The sequence below is a fragment of the Pelecanus crispus genome, chromosome 2, assembly GCF_030463565.1.
Source record: "Pelecanus crispus isolate bPelCri1 chromosome 2, bPelCri1.pri, whole genome shotgun sequence".
Taxonomy (NCBI): Eukaryota; Metazoa; Chordata; class Aves; order Pelecaniformes; family Pelecanidae; genus Pelecanus; species Pelecanus crispus.
In genome coordinates, this window is record NC_134644.1 from 3328649 (window position 1) to 3344081 (window position 15433).

At 46.7% G+C, this 15433-nt stretch overlaps 1 protein-coding gene across 1 annotated transcript in view; it reads left to right on the plus strand.

The window, feature by feature from the left end:
• WNT3A (Wnt family member 3A) overlaps positions 1-15202 on the plus strand; it is an 87183-nt gene extending 71981 nt beyond the window's left edge. The window contains exons 3-4 of the mRNA XM_075705131.1: positions 11467-11732; positions 14723-15202. Of these exons, the coding sequence (XP_075561246.1) occupies positions 11467-11732; positions 14723-15202 (746 nt within the window). The remainder of the gene's footprint in view (positions 1-11466; positions 11733-14722) is intronic.
• The last annotated feature ends 231 nt before the right edge of the window (positions 15203-15433 follow it).

Sequence of the window (15433 nt, forward strand, 5' to 3'; positions counted from 1 at the left end):
AATTGTTGCCATTTAGGATGTGTTAGGAGGTCCATCCTTTTCATCAAATGCGTGTTTCTTCTTGCTGCGGGAGGCAATCACACCGGTATATCATTAACTCGCAGAAAAGGAGGCTGTAAAAGAAGTTGATGGGGGACCTTAGCCCACACCCTGCTGGGGTCTGCTCGGAGCACAATATCCCAGCGACCATGAGATTAAGCTAAAGAGAAAAGTGAAAATGCTTTTCACGATTCACACGCCCTTTAGATTGTTTTATTAAACCATTTGAATAGGGATTTCCCTTTCGGCCGACAACGGGGCCCGGCCAATGCATAGTTCTAGGTTGCTATGACTTAGTTGGTGCTGGCTAATCACAAGTGAGGGCAAATTTCATATAAAATATCTCGGGCCATTGTCAACCTAATGCAGCGTGACAGTGCCAGCACAAAGAGGGATTCATTCACCCCAGCAGGTAATAAGGACGATTTGCCATACCAACCAGGCAGTCTCGAGGGGGGCTGTCAAATATGATCAGAGCAGCGAAATGGAGCCTCACATTCCATTCTCAGGTGGGAGAAGGCGATCCTTTTGTTCGACCGTGTTGCTTCTGATAACAGAATACAATTATTTTTTTTTTTTTCTTCCCTGTATCCTATTGACCAGCAGGGCTGTTTTGCATAGCAGTCTTTGGGGCTTGCCTTTTTTTTCTTGCCTTTTTTTTTTTTTTTTTTTGAGGCCAGAAGGGACCTCGATGATCCTTTAACCTGGAACGCACCCCAGAGAATTTCACCCCAGTCCTTCCCTGCTCCTTTTCCGCCTTCCCCTTTCATTAAGGACTCGGTCCTGCCACAATGAGCGCGCTGTATCTCTGCTAATAACCCCCAATTGTTACACAGCTTCCTTTTGTCTAGAGCCTCCCAGGGACATCGGGCCGTTGGGGAGACGAGAGGTCGGGGTAATTTGGGGCGGTTCGAAGGGCCGAGAGGATCGTGCTGTTTCAGGACGTGAGATGGCGATGAAATATTCAGAAGGCGGCATTTACGGGACGGCAGGAGGGGGGGATCAGACGCCGAGTGTTTCACACATGACCAAGCCAACAGAAAGACTGATAAAAAGTGCTTGCATTAGGCAGGGTAGGTAGGGAGACTTACATGGTAATGATTAGATCGACAGAGAGATAGGGCAAGAGCGAGAGAGATAGAGGGATGTTTGCTTTGCAGGTATCAGACTTGGGTTACTGATACCAGACCATCCTGCTGATTTGCCTATCTTGGGGGTCTGGTTACCTGCGATCACCTGAGGTTATTTTGACAGTAGCTAATTAGCGAGAACATTCCAGCCCTCAACCCACCCTCAGCTCACAGGAGGGCTCAGAGGGCCCGGCTCCCAGCACTGCGCACGAGGCTCCTGGGCTGCTCCGGCATCTGACAATCTGTCTCTACCTGAAACAGGTAGAGCCTGAAAAGTTTGGAAGAACGAGCACCGCCCTTGAGGTTGCAGCTCTGTTGTACTGGGTGTAATGATAACCATAAGCAACCAGCAGAAAAAAAGTAAAAAAAAAAAAAACCAAACCAACCCAAAAAAACGCCCTTCAGAGGTTTTAGGGGAACTTGGCCTTCAGGATTTTACAGGATGTGTTAATCCAACCTCCTTCAATCCAGCATTCCTTCTTATCTGTATTGCCTTCATGTTCCCTGGCAGAAATTGCCCATTTAATAATTTCCCTCCAATGATCTGAATCACAGCTAATCTGATCAAATGTCTTTTTAGGTCCTTTCATCTTCCCAGGGATGTGTTGACACTAGCATGCTGGTTCAGAGGAAACAAGAACTCAATCAGAACTTCGTTCAAAACACAGATGGGACCCAAACCTAACCTTTCCTTTAAGATATGCAAAAGTGTGGTTAGCTTCTTGTTATTATGCTTTGTATTTGCATAAGTCTTTGCATTTTGGGGCCTGATTTTTAAAAGGATAAAAAAGTCAAACAAACCCCGGAGCTGGATTTTGATGAGAAACAGTGCAGAATCAGCTGGGCATGGAGTTGGCATGGCTCTCTGTGGAGAAGGGCACAGGCTGTGGCGTCACACAGGGCCTGGCATGGATCCATGGGGCAGCTCCTGGCTGGCATCACTTGCTGCAGTGCGGGTGCTCCGAAGCTGCGTTTCTCCCACCGCTGCATCTGCTCTTGGAGACACCCCGTTGCAGGGTTAGACCTGAAAGCCTGCAGCCCCCAGGGACTTCTGGTTTTGCAAAGTAGGCTCCCCCAGACTTGGAGATAAACCTACTTGGGAAATGCTGCCGAAGACTGGGGGACCTGAGACAAGCCAACAGGCTGGACAACAGCGGCAGGTGTTTGGGTTTCACTGGTGTATGGCTCCAAATCATTCAGGTCAGTCAGTAAATCCACACTGAGACTGTAGCCTTACAAACAGACCTTTGAGGAATGGACTTAGTGATCCTTCTGCAGCCAGGGGATCACAGGCAATCATTTAGGTTCTGCTCTTGTCCAAAGGATCCCATGCAATCATGCTCTTCTGGACAAGATTAATGGGGGTTTATATACCTCTGGACACGTCTTCCCTGTGCAACGCAGACCTGCTCTGGAAAGTCCTGGAGCTATTGCCAAGACCTATAATGGCTATAAGCCCAGATGAGGTGCTGATAAGAAAGTAGCCATGTCCACACAGCTCAGCACAGAGGCAGCTTGAGGTACTGATATTCTCATGGAAGGCCCTAGAGAAGAAGAGCGATCCAAGGATAAGCATCACTCCTGGGGTAATAAGGCATCATGCAGTACTGGGTGAGGAGAAAAATCCTCCCTTTTCTCGCTCTCCTCTGTAATGATGTGGGCTGAAAGGATGCACAAAGCTCAGGCTATAGAGCGTAAGCTGAGCCTTCTGTCTGTCCTGTATGGACAGTGTGCCAGATGTGGTTTGTGGTGTCAGTCAATAGTGACCACCATCTGAATGAATCTATGAGTGGTTTTTTTATGTGCCATGATAGATGAATTTTGTCCACTTTTGCAAATGGGGAAACTGAGGCAGAGTTTCAGAGTTACTCGTGTCCAGAGAGGGACTTTGTGCAGCATTTGTAGCCCACTGGGTGAGGCAGTCACCAGGCTCTGATCTTCCTAAAGCCTCCAGAGTCTTCTCAGAGTAACAACAAGGACTTCCTGACTGATGCTGCTGTAACCAAGCAGAAAATCAGGGTCAGGGCACTTAGCTGCTTGGTGTTTAGACTTGGGAGTGACACCAAGTAAAGAAATGAAAGCTTTAAAGAAGCTCAGGATCTCTTCCTAAAGTTTTGACTATGGAAAGCATTTTCCAATATACCTAGTATGAATACAGCACGTGTTGTTGCATTTGGGAATGTGCTCTGTGGAATGATTCACCCTCCCACCAGGAAACCTGACTTGTCCCCTCCTTTTATTGTCCTTGTGCTGAGCGCATCCAAGGCCACAACTTGCTCCTCTCCACCTTTCCTAATGGGTCAAAGGTTCGTCTTTGAAAGCAAACAGCAAGCATGGTACAAGGATCCTCTTTTAAGGGGTAAGGGAGCAATTGAGGAGCCTTCGGTGACAGGCCAGGAGGTGCTGTTGCAGGAGGTCAACATGTTGAGATTGGTGAGGATGGGTCAAGGGAAATATGAACACTGGAAGCAGGGGCGTCTCCAGAGGGGAGCTGAAGGAAGCTTGAGGCTGAGCCAGCCAGCTTACGTAAAACCCTTTCCATTGGTTTATCTGAGATGGGATCCTCTATTGCTACAATCGAGAGGAATGCGGTGAAACTGAAGCTCGCCTGCCTCCAAGGCCGCAAGAACCAATATTTTGTTTCCAACGTTCCCAGTATTTTCCCCACAAGCAATGTCAGGCTGACAGCAGCCGTGACACCTCTGTGATCCTCTTCCTCCTCTATGATGGGAACAACGCTTGTTCCCCTCCAGCGCTTGGGCACTGTGTCTGCAGCATGGATAGATCTGTCAGCCGGCGTGTGCCAAGGCGTTGCCTGTTCTCTGTCTTCACCTGGTGCTGTGCCAATATTTAATAGTTCTGATTGGCAAACAATTTGCTTCTTTGTGATCGGTAAAAAAAAAAATAACCTTTTAACTTTTTTTCCCCACCTTCCCTCCTCCTTTTTTCTGGGGAGAAATATGTCCTAGACTCTGAGATGTGACCCTTCATTTCTTAGAACCATAGAATCATAGAATGGTTTGGGTTGGAAGGAACCTTTAAAGGTCATCTAGTCCAAGCCCCCTGCAATAGGCAGGGACATCTCCAACTAGATCAGGTTGCTCAGAGCCCCGTCCAACCTGATCTTGAATGTTTCCAAGGATGGGGCATCTACTATTTCTCTGGGCAACCTATGCCAGTGTTTCACCACCCTCATTGTTAAAAATTTCTTCCTTATATCTAGCCTGAATCTACCCTCTTTTAGTTTAAAACCGTTACCCCTTGTCCTATAGCAACAGGCCCAGCGAAGAAGTCTGTCCCCATGTTTCTTACAAGCCCCCTTTAGCGCAAAGAGTATTGTAAGGTGGGGGACGTCATCCTCATGTCCTGAACCCTCAGTTCTTGGCTCTGAGGGATCTGCTGGTTGGCAAGTTTAGCACAGAGGCCAGCTGGGCTGAAGGACTGGAGTACCTTCTGCTGGTATCTGGGACGAGCAGGGCTGCATTGCTGCAGGTGGTCCTTGTTTATGCTGCACAGAGATTTCAGGGCCAGTAGACAATGCCATTCATGCTAGTATAAGCCAATAGTGATGTCTGCATATTTTTGCAGCTCCTGTGAGCTCCGAGTCACCTGTCCTGTTGGATTTCACTTCTGCTATTCAGAAAGTAGGTGCCCCTGCAAAGGTCTCAGCGTGAGCCTCAAGAAACCTGCTTCTCCTGGGGGTCACCATCCACTTAACAACTGATGAGGCTTTGGCTCAAGGTAGCTCTGAGAGGTACCCTGCAGAGCTGAGGCCTTTCTCCAGACTTGGCTTCAGTGTAGTTGCAAATAAGGAGCAGGCACTGACCATCAGTGCTTCAGCTCCTGCATCCTTGGTGAGGAGCATTTGGTATTAATCTTTTCTGGCATCTTTCTTTTTCATCCAAAGTGGTGCAACATGGCCTTTCATTCAAGCTGTTCTGGTTTAGCTTTCACCATGGAGGTGTTTATGGGTGACCCTCCCCACAAGGGAATGGCACAGCTCTCCTCTAACATCTAGGTAAGGTGGCTCTCTTGATGGATTCAGGAGGAAACCATAGTGTGCTGACAGCAGCTGGGTAGTCCTCTTTATAGAATCATAGAATTGTTTAGGTTGGAAAAGACCTTTAAGATCATCCAGTCCAACCATTAACCTAACATTAACAAGTCCACCACTAAACCAATTAAGGGTAGAGTAGCAATTTCATGTTTCCTGGCTTGGTGGCTGGATTATTTATAATGGAAGTAAAGACTAGGAATCATTAAGATTGGAAAGGACCTCTAAGATCATCAGTCCATACAACAGTCAAAAGCAAAATTCACCTCACCTGAGTCAAAGATTGGGCTTCCAAAACTCTCAAAGCTCACTTCACAAATTCCTCACCATCTTTCTCCATTGGACAACGCCTTCCCTTGCAGTCCCCATGATGTCTAACCTGCAAGGAGGACCCCGATCGCAGTAATCAGGGGGAAACTGAGCTGTTAGGACAGGCCCCCGGTGTAAGAGGCAGAGCTGTGTTGGCTCCAAATGCCAGGAGCACTAGTCTGCCCCCAGTTTTATTTCCAGTTTCTTGGTTCTTGGGGTTTATTTAGATTTTTTTTTTTTTTTTTTTCAAATCCAGAGTCAATGTAGTGTCAACTGTTGTGCAAATCCTAACATGACAGCTGTGGGTTTGTATCCCCTCGAGCCAAGAAGGGAATTGAAACCCTTTCTCACACTACCTGGGTACATGCCCTACCAGACAAACGTAGGAAAGACTTTACACCTTCCACCCCTCAGAGGTGGGTGTTTGGGCGTCTGAAATAGCTGACACAACCGGTAGCTTTCTCTTGTCTTTTAGCTTTGAAAAACGAAGCTCAGAGAAAACACCATGCCTCCTCCCCGTAGTCCTGCTAAGCAGATATGATATTTTCTCCATTTTACCCTGCTTGCTAAGTGACTCTCCCAAGAGAACTCAAGAAGTCTGTGGTGTCAGAAATTCAAGGCTTGCAACCACACCATTGCAGTGTCTTTCCTAGTGTGGAACAGGAAAACAGGACCTGTTTAAAGGTAGACATGCTAATGATGGCTGGGAGGAGTGGCTAAGGTGTGGGAACTCTTTCCTTCACTGTCATACATCTCCAGGAGCCATCTGGGACAATTCTATTCTTTTCCATGTTGTTTATACATTATCCAGCCCAAAAAGGCATTAAGTCAGTGTTTCACTCCAAGGCCTGTGTTTCAAAAAGGGTGGTGACAAGGTCCTGGGCAGTAAAGCGTTGTTGGCATGGGAGGTTTTTCTCCACAGAGCAGAGTCGATAGCTGTCCTGGAGACATCAAGGTTCCATTTGCAAACAAGCTTCCACACTTTCAGGAGGACTGTCTAGAAAAGTGGCATGCTGAGTGGAAAACCCTTAGAGCAGAGTCCATCTCTTCTGCTTGGCTATCTGTTCTCCAGCTGCTGAGCTCTGCTTCCTTCCTCGCAAGATGTACAGCCACAGAACCACCTCAAGCAAGACATCTCCCTTCCTTCCTCCCTCCCTCCTTTCCTCTCTCTCTTTCTTTCCTTCTTTCTTAGACTGCACAGATCTCACTGCTTTCTGTTAAAGAGCAGTCAGTGGAAACAGTGGTGCCACCTTTCTAAAATACCACCTAGTTCTTTGAGCTGTGGTCCAGGACACAGGACTTGCAACTTCAGCTCCCAACACATCTGAAGATGGGTTGCATTGCATTGCCCTGCCCCAGAAACGTGCTGTTACCACCAGGCCACTGTGCAGGGAGGAAGGAAAGATTTAGGGTGTCAAGAGCGGGGACAACAGGGCTCGGTACTATAGTACAAAGGTGGTAAAAAGGGACTGTAAAATTAACTATTGTGTTCATCCTTCTACATTGCGATAGATCTTCTTCCCACATATCTGGGATATCTATCTGACCTGGGGTTAATCATTTAGTCATTCAGAGAAATATTCAGGGCAAATAAGTCACTGTCTGGGCAGAAGAACACATGAGGGCACGTTTCATATATTAGACAGTTGAGATATTTACGTGGTTATTCATTTGCTGCCTTCATCCTGCAACTTGATGACCCCCTGTTCGGCTCCAACACCTTCTGCCCACGATTCTGAAGACATCACTGAATTTAGCATTGCAGACTCCTGAGGAGATATGCAGGATTCTCCTCAGGTGTATGGATAAGGAAGCAGAAGCACAGTCTGACTACAGGGTTTGTCCAAAGTCACATTAAAAAGCCCTGCGAAAGCAGGAAATCAAATCTTAGGTCACCTCATCCTCAGGCCTCTGAATTCTGCTATTGATGCTGCTCGGCCATGTGTTTTTGCATCCCAAGTTGTTTCTGCTGCTGAGACAGGGCAGTCAGAGGTGTTCTGCACAGGACATTCAGGCTCTCAGCTTCACAGACTGGGCTGCTTAGGAAACAATTTCCAGAAGTGACCAGTGACTTGGAGACCTCTGCATTAGGGGGCAGCTACAAAGTATCCCTCAAGGCCCTCTGTAAGTCTCAGCACCTTTTTCACCGATAGCCAACCCCCCAACAAGGGTCCAGAACAGGGTACACTGAAGCACCAGCCATCCAAGTCTCTAAGCCCTGCAGGGAAACTCAGGAGCAGACAGGAATTAAACAAGCTGAAGCCAGAGCTTTGGTGACCTTGTGCTGCACTGAAAACAAAGTGGTTAAAATGCTCTTAAGTCAACATCCCCATGCGGTATTAGTCCCTATTAACCTTCTCTTGCCAGATGACTTTCCAGAAGCTCTCTTCAAGTCAGAACGAGCTGCTTGTCTCCTGCTACCAGAACCACCCAGAGGAATGAGGCGACCTGACAAATATACTGCACTTTCTGTTATCTTTGCTAAGTCTCTTGCATTTTTATATGGCACCTTAATAACCCCTCATTTCCATTACAAGTGCATGCTTTCCTTCTGCTTATCTGTATCTCTATACACTCCTTCTCCATTCCTGCAGCCACACCGCCTCCGGCTACAACCTGAGGAGCTCTTCAGAGCTCAGCAGGGTCAGGTCTGCTTAGTAATGGGAGGACAGTCCTGTAACTTAGGAGGTGGCAGGACGTGATTCACGCGATGGCGCTCTTCCATCTGCGTCAATATTGAACTCGGTGCCTTAAGTTAGGGGTAGGAGATGTAAACCCAGTGCCCTAATTTCGTGGAGTCATTAAGAGATCGGCTGCAACTTTCTCAAGAGACAAACTTCTAACCTCAGTGCCCGGGGCCAGATCTCAGCTTCTTTGCTCTGCCTGCCTACATTCCCCAGGTAGTTACGATCAGATACAATGCTATTTGCTTCCTGTTGTGTGCAGTTAAGTGGTGGCTGAGCTCCACCCCAGGGGTGGCTGCATTTCAAACGCAGGGGAGCGATTATGGTGTATATAGGCTGTAAAAGGTGTTGGGCTCTTTCTGGGAAGAGGAGAGCTGAGTATAATCGGGGCTTCTTAAGGCAAATCCTATCAATACCCTCCTGGAGCTGTAGGCTTTCAGTAAGGGCTAGCAACAGTGGAGAGTTTAAGTAACAGACCTGTGATTTAGGATTGGGTATCTACAGCCAAAGCTGTCCTGCTGTAACTCCTTGTTCAGCTCTGACAAAGTCCTGGCAAATGCAGAAATTCTGCAGACCTGGTTGCATTGCCTGAAATCTCCCTGGGTTTTGGTGAGCTCTGCACCTGTATGCACAGAGAAACACCTCTGTCCTGAGCTAATGGCTCCTGCTGAAGCCCAGGTGGGACCCACGACCTATAGGCTCCTAAGCCAAGGCCACCCATCTCATACCCACACAGGAGAAGTTTTTTCTGCACAAACACCATGGCTGTAGATGCTTTCTTTTCAGTCCCAGCATGGCAAGGCACAGGAGCTCTCCATGGCATTTGCAAACATCATTTCAGCACCTACAGCACCTTCCCAAATAGCCAGAGGCCTGGATCAGGTCTCTCCTCCTGAGCAGAGGAAGAATTCCCAAGAGGTGAGAGCTAACCTACAGAAGCAACGTGCTTTAGCCATCACAGCTGTCACATAGAAGGGGGAAGAAGAAGAATAATTATCATCTTCCTCCCCTGTCCATGGCATAGCATCATATCAAAAGGTTTCAAGATTAGCTAGACCACAGTGGGAAGAGGTGGAAGGTGTGTCAGCTATTCTCTGGACAAGCACTGTACCCTCTACCTCCCTACAAGAAGGTAATGACGTTCATCCCACCAGCTGATCTGACTGACTTCTAAGAGAAGCCTTTGCCTTTCACAGAGCCCAGGGCTGGTCATCAGTGTCCTTGGAGACATCATACGAAGCTCCCCACACCCAATATTTGGTTTCTGGATCCCGCCTGGGCTTAGGCAAGTGCAAGATGCCAAGTCCACAGTTCTGTTAGAACTGGACTTATCTGTTCATACTCAAAAGCTGAGCTTTCATGCAGCTCAGGAACTGCATGGCCACCATTTGCAGGAAATTGGGGTTCTCCAGGCTGGACAGATGCTGAACAAGGGTTTTTCAAAATCATATTGTGGAACTGAGGGTTCCTGCATTTTCCTTTTTTGGTCCTAGCCCTCAGTGACTTACTAACCTCACGATGCATATTGACAACATGTTCCAGGACATTGCTCATACCTTCGGCTTGTAAGTTCATGCACATTATTTGATTTGCATATTGTTGTATTTGGTAGTCTTCCCAAAGTGGAGCAGTGCTGCACAAGTTCTTGCTTAAGCCTTCAATCCAGCCGGGACTGCTCTGCAAGCATGCAGTTTTGATTTCTCCCCGAGAACATGTTGGTTTTTTGGCTTGGCATATTAAACTCTCTTTGCGTTAGTAAAGCCTGGAAGCATCTAGAAGGTAAAGATTAAGCCAAAATCCCCAGGGAAAGCTCAGATCAGCAAAATATGGTGCAGAGAAGGTTTGAGTGGTTTTGAGTAGGTACTTCGTCAGCTGATGCAAAGCGCAGTAGAAGCTGGTGAAGCTGCATCAACTGAAACCCTGACCTTCTGCTTTTATGGATCCATTCATATTGCAACACTGTCCTAGCCTAATCATCTGAAAGGTGTCAGAGACAACATACTTTCTTGGCTAACTGGTCTGTAGGCACGAGGTGAGCTTGTGTGGGAATGGTACAGGAGGTTAAGGGAGGCCAGTTATCAGAATCATTTTGTCTTCTTAGAATTGCCTCAAGGGTTTGAGAAGAGCCCTGTTCATGATAAAAATGCCATTTTGCTGAAGCCAAAAAACGTTGCAGTGGTGTTTTCTGAGGTGTGGTGTTGAACTCCAGGGTCATTTCTAGTGAGTGAAGAAACATAATGAGACCAAAACTGGGTGGGGTGGGGGGTGGGGGGGAGAATAAAACCTGATATTTACAAAGCAGTTTCAAATGTTTGGTTTTGATTGTGGCACAGTGTAGAAAAAGCACTGGCATCCAGGAAAGGCAGGCTAATGCTGAGTTGCCCTTTCCCACCCAGCTCCAGCTAGGGTGAAAGGCTGTGAAGGAAGACACTAAGAGACTCTTAGAGTCTCTTATGAAGACAAAGACCAAGGCTCCTCAGTCACTGACCATAACATCTTTGGCTGATCCTACCCACCTTCCTGAGGCAATGGGCAGAAAAGGAAAGCTCATTTCCAGTCCCCTTGGCAGGGGAAAGTGAGCAAAACTTTGGATAGATGCAAGATGCCATATATTGAACACTGTCTCTAAGTAAGCTAGACAGCCTAGGAAAAAGAAGGTGGCCTCAGGATGGAGGGTGGGGATGATGTTTAGATTACACAGTGAGGACTGGGGAGTATCTGGCCATCCTGGCATTTTCCTACCTTCCAGCCCTCAGCAGCTCTCCCAGTCAAGGAGGAGGAGGTGTTTTACCTGGTCTTGGTCCCACCACTAAGGGTGGAGGCTGTGTTTTCCATGTTATGGGAACGTAGCCCAAATTGTGTGCATCTGAAGCCAAGACTGCAGCTCACGGTATGGCTATGTGGGGCATTGCCTACAAAGTACCATATAGTACATTCTATATGCCCCCTGAAACTCAGGTTTGCCCTGCTTTTGGTTTTGCCATGGTCCTATCCTAAGACCTTAGGATGACCTTAGTCAAAACTTCTTGGCTGACCTCAGTAGCCTTGAATCAAGCCTGGTCCTGTCTACACAGGAGCTTATTTCCTAGTATACAAAAATGTTTTTGGAGGAGGTCCAAGCCAGACCACAGGGAAGAGGAGAGTTTCCTGGCCTTCTGCCATGCCCTCAAGAGAAGGTGTTCACAGGGCTGATCAAAGGCGTGTGTGGTCCCTTCACCGGCCACTATTCATTGATTTCTCTCTTTCACAGCTACCAGGGAATCAGCCTTTGTCCATGCCATTGCCTCTGCTGGAGTGGCTTTTGCGGTGACCAGATCCTGCGCTGAGGGCTCGGCCACCATCTGCGGCTGTGACACCCGCCACAAGGGCTCTCCTGGGGAAGGCTGGAAATGGGGGGGCTGCAGCGAGGACGTGGAGTTTGGGAGCATGGTGTCTCGGGAGTTTGCGGATGCCCGAGAGAACAGACCAGACGCTCGGTCAGCCATGAACAGGCACAACAACGAAGCTGGAAGGACCGTAAGGACATTTAGTTTCACCTTTCTTAATCTCCCTTTAATATTTTCTTACATGTCATAAAGAACAGTGGGAGGGAACTGAGGGGAATAACCAAACATAAATCTGAGCAGTTTTACATCGTGAAAAGATGATACCTGCCCTATGATAGTTCTTGTCAGGGAGGCGATCGATGTACCTGATCTATGAAAGCTATAAGTCAATTCACCCACCCAGATGCAAATGTCTGCCTTGGAGTCAGTTGTCCAGACATCTTTTATAGAGAATGGATCAAGACAGACAGGTCTAGGATGGGATTTCATCCCAGCTTGAAGGAGACATTAGAAATAGCTCAGTAAATGATGCCCTAGCTGTGCCTGTTCCCCTCCATTGGCTGTAGGAGGAAGGTGAGCTCTACAGCCAGAGACGTCTGTACTGTAGACATCTGAAGTTAAAAGAGGTGGACCAGGGTTTATGGGGAGGATTCAGCTGCTTAAGCAAATGCATTTTAGTATAAACTGAGATATCCTGAAGTATCCAGCCTGTCCTTGGGCTGCTACTGAGAAAGACTGTGTGTCTACTGCAGGTTCTCTGCCATCTTGGGACTGATGCCTTAGACAGCCCCCAGAGCTCACAAATAGCATTAGATGTGTGTGTTTGGGCAACTGAATCCTAGTTTAAGTGCAGCTGTCCATTCCCCTGGGATCACCACTCTGCTCTGTAGGCTTGAGGGTGGGGAAGAGCAGGAGAGCATTTCCCACCACCCTTCTTCTCAACACTGTTTTATTTCCCATGGAATATTTAAAGAAAATAAGAGGGAATGTGACTCTGGTACCTCCTGATTAAACTTGGACCGTGCCTCAAAGCTAGTTAATGTGTTTTCGCTTCAAACAGTCATGGAGCAAAATGTATAAGGGAACAGAAAGCACAAAATCTTGCCCTCATCACAGTGACTGCCTTGTACACAGTGAATATTTTCCATAAGGTGGAACAATCCCAGTAAGAGGACATTCTTTTTCTCATCTCAAGAATAGCCCATAAATGCCAGAAGAATGTAATCTGTGGGAAGCAATTTGTGAAACTGAAGCACAAAGCTCTTGCTAATGGAGACCGTACTGTAGTTTCTCTGAGATAACAGAATTTTTTGTCATGTAGTAAATTTGAGATAGCTTGTCCCTCAGCAGAAGAAAGATACCTCACTGTAATCAGAAGAGATTAATATGGTCTTGTTCCCTCAGCCTTACACGTGTCTAGGAGGACATATGACTGTGCAGTGAGCTAGAGCAAAGCCACCACAGTTGCTCTGTGCTGGGAAACAGCTGTCCTCAGGCAGGCTAGGATTTTGGTGTCAGCTCCTCAGGCAGACACCATCAAACCCTGGTGGAGTTATCCCACCTCATACCACAGGAGAACTGGTCTGAAACAGAGAATACAGCCTTTCAAAATTAATTACCAGCAGAAACAAAAATTGGCTGCAATATAGATGACTACAAGCAATAATGTGGTTTCCTCCAGCACTGGCCCAAATTATCCCAGGTACCCCACAGTATCGTGAATTGCTGGTGGCAGTTGCTGAGATAGATAATGAGACAAATAGGACTGTGGAGAAGCTGGGTAGAGTGGAAAGGAGGGATTTGCCTTAAAGTGAGAGTCCTCGGAAGAGTTGTGTTGTGAGCAAATATCCCTGTGGTCACAGGCCTGCAGAGGTCTTTTTACTGTAAGTCTTGTTACTTGACAGTGAGTTATTTTTGGACATTTTACAGATGTCAAAGATTAGACAGCAGATGTCACACCATTATCTGAAATCCTAGTTTTATAAAGCACTAGTGTTTTCCATTCTCACTGTGCCAGCACTCATGGGGTAGATTTTCCAGGCCTCCATACCCAAGTGTTTCCAACTAAACCTGAGCCATAGGCAATGTTTCATATTAGTTCCCATATGAACTCCAACCCTACCACTACGCCAGAAGCTTTGATTAAGTTCAGCATGATTATATGAACCAAACATTTTGTGGTTCTCTCTCATCGCTAATTACAACCTGCTTTGCGGCGGGTGATACTCCGTAAATAACACAGGAAAGCACCTGGTGAACACCAAGGTGCTGATTCATGGCAAATCTTTTGGACTCAGGCTGGCACTAGTCTGTTCATGTACCCGGAAATTTGCTGATCAGTCTGAAAATGCAGATTATCAAGTTGCATAAGGTTGTCTCCCACCTCAGTATACTGGAGGGCAGCACCTCTAAAAACCTTTAGACTAATTTCATAAGAGGTAAAAGCGAATAGCTAATTTCTGGGATCAATAATCACCTTTCCATTTATTCCGGGACAGTGTTTTATGTGGAAGTCTAAGCCTTTCAAAATCAAAAGTTGGACTCCTAATATTTTTCTTTGAAATGGTTTTAGAAAAATCAGAAGTCTGGCTTAAAAATAAAAATACATTGCTTTTCAGGTTTCTGAACATAGCCACAAGCAAGGCTATAATCTTATTTGCTTAATGAAAACATACATAAAAGATGGAATTCTGGACTAGATTGTTAGGATGTTTCATATTTCTTTAATTTCTAATGGGATAGCTGTATATTTCATTTACGAAAGCATTGTTTTAGAAGATTTCTGTGTTCTTCGCTTCTCTGCCTAGATGTGTCCAAATTTTGCTCCTGGGTGAGAGGCCTGCAATATTCACCCATGAACATTGATAAGATAGAAGTTGGTATGCACGGAAATCACTTCAGCCCTTAGTGAAAGCACATGGTAGATGCTTAAAGTTGGGGTGGGAATCAGAGAGAGTCACTGAAAACAATAAAGTTGCAGAGGTTTTATCTGCCTCAGATCCAGCATTCGTGCAGGGCATTAACTGGAGGATAAGGTGATTTTTGTTCAAAAGTGTGTAAATACTTCTATGAAAACACTGCAATACTTTAGGAAATCCTGGCTAAATAGCAGAATGCAATGTGTTTTGATCACAGGCTAATGTCTTCCTTCTTCTTTGCCTTTCCTCTCCTCTTTTTCAGTCTATTATTGAACTCATGCATCTTAAGTGCAAATGTCACGGCCTCTCAGGCAGCTGCGAAGTGAAGACCTGCTGGTGGTCTCAGCCAGACTTCAGGGTCATCGGTGACTACCTCAAGGACAAGTACGATAGCGCTTCTGAAATGGTGGTGGAAAAACATCGAGAATCCCGTGGCTGGGTCGAGACCCTCAGGCCCAAATACAACTTCTTCAAGGCTCCAACTGAGAAGGACCTGGTTTACTACGAGAACTCACCAAACTTTTGTGAGCCAAACCCTGAGACAGGTTCCTTTGGGACCCGTGACAGGATCTGTAATGTCACTTCCCATGGGATTGATGGTTGCGACCTTTTGTGCTGCGGCCGTGGGCACAACACAAGGACTGAGAAACGGAAAGAGAAGTGTCACTGTATCTTCCACTGGTGCTGCTATGTCCGCTGCCAGGAGTGCATACGAGTCTACGACGTCCACACGTGCAAATAAAGCAGGCAAAACCCTTTGCTGGGCTCCGAGTGGAGAAATGGATTCGAGCCTACTTCCTCTGAGGTTGCAGACATGAGAGAAGTCTCCTTTTTTGATATTAAAAGAATAAAAACTTAAAAAATGGCTAAAACTGGTTGGATAGAATAGGTCTAATGACTTCTGGGCTATCCTGAGGTACATCTGGCAGTCACACAAGTTACGCCCCAATGATGCCTCCTGTAGGAGACAGCG